Source organism: Rhodamnia argentea, chromosome 1, assembly GCF_020921035.1.
Source record: "Rhodamnia argentea isolate NSW1041297 chromosome 1, ASM2092103v1, whole genome shotgun sequence".
NCBI classification, from domain to species: domain Eukaryota; kingdom Viridiplantae; phylum Streptophyta; class Magnoliopsida; order Myrtales; family Myrtaceae; genus Rhodamnia; species Rhodamnia argentea.
Genome location: NC_063150.1, coordinates 35,705,964 through 35,714,187, shown reverse-complemented (window position 1 = coordinate 35,714,187; position 8,224 = coordinate 35,705,964). Strand labels below are relative to the sequence as shown.

At 36.5% G+C, this 8,224-nt stretch overlaps 1 protein-coding gene across 1 annotated transcript; it reads left to right on the top strand.

Moving 5' to 3' along the window:
* The first annotated feature begins 5,487 nt into the window (after positions 1-5,487).
* LOC115728491 lies at positions 5,488-6,984 on the top strand. Its single transcript, XM_030658803.2, has 2 exons — positions 5,488-5,911; positions 6,524-6,984. The coding sequence occupies exons 1-2, from the start codon at positions 5,678-5,680 to the stop codon at positions 6,824-6,826; spliced, it is 537 nt and encodes a 178-aa protein (XP_030514663.1). The 5' UTR covers positions 5,488-5,677; the 3' UTR covers positions 6,827-6,984.
* The last annotated feature ends 1,240 nt before the right edge of the window (positions 6,985-8,224 follow it).

Here is an 8,224-nt window from a genome sequence, read left to right as displayed (position 1 = left end):
AATTTTTTACTAACCTTTTCAGCCATTTTATTTTGCATAAAAATCAGGAATTAATTTTAGTTCCTACAAAAAATGATTAATTCATTTTTTTATTCATTTTGGCATTCATTCATCTATTTACGTTGCATTGGACTAGTGATTGGAAAATGGATTGAAATCGACGAGCAGTGGACCAAAGCTCAAAGAGCAGAATTCGGTCAGCGAGGGGGCAATTCCGAAAAGTTCATCAAGGTCTTGAGGTCTACTTTGAGCTTAAATCAGCCCTTTTAATGTTTAATTTGGGAAAAAGCCTTTTAATAAAAAAAATGCCCATTAATTAAGAAAAAAGGTTTTATGGACAGAATAGTTTGTCTTCAGACCAAATTGCGATTATCCAAAACCGAGAAACAATTTTGTAAATAATGAAAATAACGTGAAATCCTAGCTCACTGTTATAAATAGGTGCTTTAGGGTTCACATGTAAAAGGGGGTCCCACACATCGACACACAATTAAGAAAATACTCAGAGAAAGACGCGAGAGAGAGTTCGGCGGTGCTCCTGTGATTCTCGACTCCATCGGCCAAACCTCAGTCCCCGACGTTGTCTCGTTGCCGCCGCTGCACCTTCTGTCCGGCAGCAGTTCGTAACCATTCACGTCCGCCGAGCCGAAGACACTAAAGTGAAATCAGTGAAAGTCTTGGTAGGAATTCCTTTATTCACGGCTACATATAACAGGGTCCACTTGCGAGGTTGCAGTCAAAAGGATTTGAGAAGCGGCAGTCCATCACGTGAAGTTGTGATTTTTTTTTTGGCTGCTAATGGGGACACTTGCTTTGGACTCATCAAGTTGTTGTCCCTGCTAGATGACACAAAAAGTCATCGTAAGGATTAGCAATTTCAGTTAGTTTTGTCCCCGATTAACTGCCAACGACCGACGACGAGTTGCTGTACACCGAGAAGCACTTGGAAAATCTCTCTGATTTTTGCAGGTCGTCGACCATAAACCCTAGCCGTGCGTGATCCTCCATCGATTGGTCCGAATTCGGGGACTTGGCGTACAATTTTCGCTGCGGTTCGGAGCCAAGAATAATTCTGTTTTGGACGGATTTCATTGGATATTCAGTGCAGAATTTTCAGGCTCATAAAAGGTAATTTTCTCATCTTTTGATTGTAAAGATGTAGTCGTTTGATTTAGATTCGCGCATGTTTTATATTTGTTATTGGATTTCATGCATTGTTTACTCTTTGGTTAAACAAACTTGATTTCCAATTCTTGATGATCAAAAGAGATAACTTTTGCAAGATTTGGCATCAAAGTATTAATTTTTCCGGAAAAAAAAAATAAAGAAATGCCCTTGAATTGCATAATTGGTTCTTATCTTGACATAATTTTCTGAAATAAAAAAAAATCCTAAATCTAAATTAGGAAAATCATTTTCCTAATAGGCAACATCTACATTAAGTTGAACAACCTTACCCTCTAGTTCAGTAAAAACGGGAAGTTAGCAAATTTGATCTATTGCCATTTAGATTCGATTCGCTATTTTCATGTGCCGGTATTATAATTTAAAAAAAAAGTGAAGATGGATATCCATGATTTCTCGCTTTTGATTATTATCTTATTGTGGATAGAGATTTTCTTTGATCTCCAATGATATCTTTATTTTCGATTGAATCCCATGAGTCCTTAAAAGATTTAGTAAGATATCGTTTTCTTAGAAAGCCCTATCTAATGAATTTTTTCGGAAGATGAGGATTCTTAGAAGACTTATCTAATAATGTGGGATAAAATTGAATAAGGAAATATTTCATGCATATATTGTCTTGATCGAAAATTCAAAGGAAAAGGAATAAAAAAAAAATCAGCTCATTTTATCTTATGTGATTCCATGCATATCCTACATATTCATTTCATATTTTCAAGTACCATTTAATCCCTCATCCATTTTTTTTGGACGGATGGACGTACTTTACTATGTGGTCTTTGGCTGCAGATATCAAAATAGAATTTTAAGGATGAAAGTCCAAGTCATTTGCAGTCCCACATCGGTGGCGAAGGAGAGAGACAAACATACAAAGTCTTTTTAAGAAACCACAGATGAGATTTGGGGGCTTGTAAGTTGAAGAAAGGATCTCACATCGAATTTCAATTCATTTTCAGTTATCAGCCGAATGCTAATAGTACATTTTTCAAGAAATAAACGGAGTCTAAATGCAATATGACTTTCTTTTTATGCGACATCACTTTCTTTGTACATATGCAAGCGATATATGAGCCTTAGGTGGTGGGGCCCTCCCTCATTAAGGCTTGAATGGTGACGGGAAAGCGTGGTTAAGAAAATGTACCGAAGAAATAAAAGTAAGCGTCCTAGCTATATTATAGAAATATAACTGATGTCATGACCTTTCTTAACGGTATAACCTAGTAATAATCACCGGAGGGTCAAACGACACCAATAAAACCTTATAAGCGAAAAAGGTGATATTTTCAAAGGGGTAAGTGCGTTAAAAATCCTAAAACTTATTACGAAAGTGCAATTGAGTTCTAAAATTTTCAAAAAAGACAATTAAGTCCCACAACTTGTTAGAAAATACAATTGAGTAATAAAAATTTTAAAATGTATAATTAAATCCTAAAACTTGTCAAATTAGTAAAATCAAGTCATTCAGTTGATTGCACTTTTTGAAAGTTTTATAGCTCGATTGCAACTTCATAACTAGTTTTAAGACTTAATTGCACCTTTTGAAAGTTTTAGGATTCAATTGCATTTTCGTGATAAGTTTTAGGACTGGATTGCACTTTTTGAAAAATTTATGACTCAATTGCGCTTTCATGATAAGATTTATGGCTTCCGTTGCCCTTATCTATGTTCAAAATGTATGGCTCTTGGTTGAATGGTACGCACGACGCAATCATTTGGACATAAAACTCACAAAAGTTTTTTTAATATATTAAGATGGATCCTTTGCCGTCTTGCATTATATAATTTCCTAAATTTTTTTGCAGAAAATTATGATGTGATATCTATGTTTTTGTTTAAAATAAGGATCGTCCCAAGATTCTTCATGTATCGTATCTCCCCAAGTGGAAATGAATATGGACAGCTCCTTAGTTGCCGGCATTCACTCATCATAGATCTTGGGCTGCACTTTTTGAGGCTTCAAATCAGTTTATGCGAATGATAATTGATTTTTTCTCCTTTTCAATTTCCTAACCGCTGTTAGCCAAAAATACTTTATCGATGTTCATGATTCATGTTGATGCTCTCTCGAAGAATCTTAATTATATGTTAATAGCTAGTTAGCCTTGTAATTCGCTTAATTAAAGTGATATTTACATAATGCATAATTTGAAAAATATTTTTTTGAAAATGATCATTTGTTCCACTTAAAATGAATGATCAAAAAATATTTTAATAGTCAATGAAAAATATTTTCATTGTTCACGAAAATGTTTAGACATAAATTATTATCGAAAAACTAAAATAACTTTCATTAACTAATTGTTTTAAGCTATATATAATCATTTGCAAAAGAATATTTTTCATATCAATCATTTTTCGTAAAATAAATGGAATCTTAATTTGAGATAATCACGTAATTGTCGGAGACATGTTCTCATCAGTTAAACGTGGGTCATATGAAGATGATGTCAACGTGGAGTGATGTATCACAGAAATGTAACATAATAATGCTCCCTCAATCCGGCAACCAACTACATCCGGACAAAAATTGATGATTTGCACATAAACAATTTCAACCCCTGAAAGAATATATCACTGCATATTCTTCTCTTCTATTTCTTTGTAATATTATAGGGAGAATATGGTTCTCTTTTGTATCCCACACATAAATACACACACATATAAATATTTTATGGGATAATGACACAAACGAATCATGAATTTTGACCCAATGTGCAATGTGATTCCGGAATTTTTAATATAACTAATGTAGTTGCTAAACGTTAGTCCATGTCTAATGTGATCCCTGAATTTTTAATTTGACTAATATGATCCATGAACTTTTGAAATATATTCAACTTAGTCCCTAAATTATAAGAGGATGTTTAATGTAGTCATTCCATTAATTCAAGTTTAGAGACGATATTGGACATTTTCTTATAGTTCAAGGACTAAGTCGAACAAGTTCAAAAGTTTAGGAACCACATTGAACAAATTGAAAGTTCATAGACTACATTGCATATTTGTTAAAAGTTCATGAACCATATTGGTCAAATTAAAAGTTCAGGGATCACATTGCACATTGATTAAGGACCATTTGCGTCATTTTCCTATATTCTATATATGTAGGTGTGCTCTACCTCCAAATGAAAATGCCTGCAAGTTCTATATGCGATCAATCCTCTTCATTAGATAATTTAAAAGCCCAATATATGCTATGCTTTTTGTAATCTCCACATGCATATCAACACTCATATTTCTCTTTCTTCCCTTTTTTTTCAAGTTAAATAGTGCCATTTGCTACTTGTGCAAAACAATAGAAATTCGGGGTGGATGCACATTCGGAAAGGAATAGACTAACTTTGATACTATGTTAGGACGTTTAATCTAAAAGCTTAAGTCATCAAATGGAGGGAGACCGCATGTATTTAAGAAGCACATAAGACCCGTTGTCAAGCAATGTGAGATGATATTTCAACATTCTAGTCGAAAGGACGTACATATATTCTCTTAAAGTTAAGAAAATTTGGTCGTTTGTTTCGCGCAAAAATTTCAAAAAAATGATTAGTTATATCTTTCAGAAAAATTAGTTAACAGAAAATGTCTTTATTATCGATAACAATTTATGCATGAATACTTTCTCGTGTAATGAAAATATTTTGCATTTATTTATTTTCTGTAGACTATACAAGCGATCATTTTTCAAATTTTTTTTTCTAAATCTTGAGTTCTCTGTGAAACAAATGCATCTTGAATTGACTCGGATTTACCCTTTGAGCTTCGATGCCAAAAGAAGATAATTTGCTTAGACAATTTTCCATGGATTCTCATGCACCACCACCTTTCTCCATCGCAAGAGGAATAAAAAGGTAAAAGACAACGTGAAAAAGACAAGGCCATAAGGTACCTTGAAATGTCGGGTCGTTTTCTATGGTCCCCCTAGCTAAGGAACTATTCCTTATGCTGTTTCAAACATACCTAGATAATACCAAACGCCGTAATTATCTAAGACTAATCTATAAATCGATACATGGACACCTGATGTAATAAAACATCCTTAGACGTTAACATAACTCACTTTCCGATGGAGTCCGTCACACCAATTAACAAATCGATGTTGCAGATTAACCTTAATAAATCTAGTATGGTTCACCAAAATATGGTGATCGTTTTTAGTGCGCGGGGTACGTTATTGTGAAGTGCATAAACTAAAGATTGATCTCTACTCTAATTTAAACCCAAATAAAATTCCCTATTATTAACACTAACAGGCTGTATTGTCAAGCCTCCATTATTAGGTCTTGTGTCCATCCAGCACAAAAGAACTCGCAAAGTTGCAACCAACCATCAAACAGAACACCCCTAAGTTTTTAAACTTCCTCTGTTTCTCTGTCTCCAAAATAAATCTTATTCAAGTCCCACTCTGAATCAGCCCACTGTTGGACTATATAATCCTCCATAGCCCCCCTCCTCCCTTTCAGAGCTTCACAGAGAGAGAGAGAGAGAGAGAGAGATGGGAGCGTGCGCCACGAAGCCGAAGGTGTTGAAGTCCGACAAGCCCGCCGCCGATGCTCCAGCCCCGGCACCGGAGGAGATCGTGGCGGCGGGAGTGGACTCTAAGACCACGGCCGAGATAAAGAAAGAGGAAGAGGTGGTGGTTGTGGCTGAAGCAGAGCAGCGTGAGAAGGAGGTGGTTGATGCGGAAGGAGGCAACAAACCCCGTTCTTTGAGTCTCTTGCTCGACGAGGTAAATGACTTGGTTTCAGTCTATAAGACTCCCCCTCTGTTCCATTTCTGTTGCCTTTTTCACTATCCTCCGAATTTAGATTTTGATTCTGACGAACATATCAGTCTTAGCATCGTTTTCGAGAATCAAGATCCTGCAGTTCTTGTTTGGGTGAGTGATTGGTTTGGTCCGAATCCTTCCATGTTCTTAATGTAATCTTTTCCTAAAACGGATCAACGACGAAAGAAGACTTGGGATTAGGCCAGGAGAGATGTTTTCGCGAAGGATCTCCTGCTTGCTTCAAGCATTCGAAGGAATCTAAAGACATTCTCTGCATTGTTTCCCTTAGCTTTGGAGGAATGGATTGGTTTCGCTGTCAATGGACCCGGTATCTTGTCTTTTTCCCCTTGGATGAGGTCGTTTTCAAGCGTTTGGAGACAAAAGTAGCGACACGTTTCTCGGCCCTTGTTCTGTCTTTTGGGTTGCTTGTCTTGTTGCCATCGCTGCTCTTGGAGAATATGATTTGTCTAAACAAGGACAAGGAGTCGAATCTTGTTGATGGTATAATAAATATCGACCCATGATAATGAAATGGAGACAAGGTAGATCAATCCATCCGCTCATCCTTTGCAGGACAATCAAAATGCCAAAGCAGGAGGCGAGATGACATCCTCGGAGACGACGGAGCCGCTAGAGTCGTCGTCATCAGAGCCCCAACCCAAAACAGAGGAATCAGAGACCAAGCCACCTGAACCGCAGGAATCAGCTATTGAAGAGCAGCAACTGGCCCACGCCCTTGCTGCTGCTGCCGCCGAAGCTGCAGAAGTGGCTGATAAAGGGAAAGCAATCGAATCTTCACCTGCTCCGGTGGCGGAATTGGCTGAGAAGAAGACGGAAACGGCCGAAGCAATTGCAAAAGAGGAAGCCAAAGAGTAATCATAATGCAGGGCTGTTATTAGTTTGACTGGTTTGCCGGAGCTCTTGGTCTTAAGCCTGTTGGTCCATTGCTTGTTGTCAAATATTTTCCTTTATTTTTCGGATTGATCAATAGAATTTGTTTTTATTTTATCATGAGGATGTTGGTATTTTATTTATATTGCCTTTCAATTATTATTTTTGGTATGTGCCGGACAGAATAATTTTGTTTTTCTTTTTGGAATGCAGCTTCTGCATAAACCAAGCAACATTAATTCTCAAACTACTACCGAACATTAATTGATGTTATGTTTTGTCCATTTTCTTTACAATTGATATTAGGGCGGGGCTATTTCCATCTCCACTTTTAATCGGAATCACATGTTTTTTGTTTACGGTGAAAAACACACTTTCGTTACTTGTACTCAATACGTGACAATTAACCTCACTTAGAAAAGAATTCACTTACTTTCCATTCAAAATAGGGGCGGACATTACAAAGTATCTTTTTCTTTGATATATCCGTCGAGGATTATAGGACCTCGACCAAAAAAAGGTGTGTTTTCTATACAATAACTGGTTTTTTATTGTTCAAAACAAAGAGTCTAAATTCCCTCGTTAACCACTTTTGTAGCGGACTTTCCTATCGAATTCACAAACGAGAGGGTATGATTGTAATTTTACAATCCACTTTATCCTTTGCTCTGTTAGAATTCAGCGGACAATCATAACAAAGTAAAGCGTAAAAGTAAAAAAGAATAATTGAAACACAAGGTTTTTATGCTAATTCACCATTAAACAAGGTTTATGTTCAGCAAGGATTTCACTATAATTAGCACATTTTACCTCTAGTTACATCACTCAAATTATAAGAGAAAAAAAGTATATACAACAGTAGCTATTCGTAAGCCCAAGTCCAAACTACTAATAAAAAAATATATGTTCAAACTATAACAGCCCCCTAGTAGCTCGGAAGCACTATGCCCGTGACCCCCTGTGATGACTGTATTTAATTTAAATTTTTGGATGTAATTAAAGCAAGCGGAAGAGAAACCCGTATTTAAACGTAAAGCTTTCATTCATTAGAGTTAACTGACATAAGACAAGTTCATACTAGACTATTGCAAGTTAACACGCTACAAACTAACAACTAAACACATAACCACATACGAACAACTGCAACCACAACTACCATCTAGTCCTCCACCACTTCCAGGTCACTCTCCTCTTCGAGGTCCACCAATGCCATTGCCATTTTTGGCTCAGCCGCCATTACCACCATTACCTCCATCATCGATTATGCATAAAGGACCCAACACTCAATCGCCTTATTTAACATACCAGGTGACAAATCCAAACGGGACCAAGATCACATGCCCTACATTAACCCACACCACTGAAGTTTACTTCACGAATATC

Bases quoted from the DNA above. Each gene is read 5' to 3' on its own strand.
- LOC115728491 (XM_030658803.2), top strand. From the start codon at position 5,678: ATGGGAGCGTGCGCCACGAAGCCGAAGGTGTTGAAGTCCGACAAGCCC. The intron at 5,912-6,523 runs GTAAATGACTTG...CATCCTTTGCAG, and splicing joins TGAGTCTCTTGCTCGACGAG to GACAATCAAAATGCCAAAGC.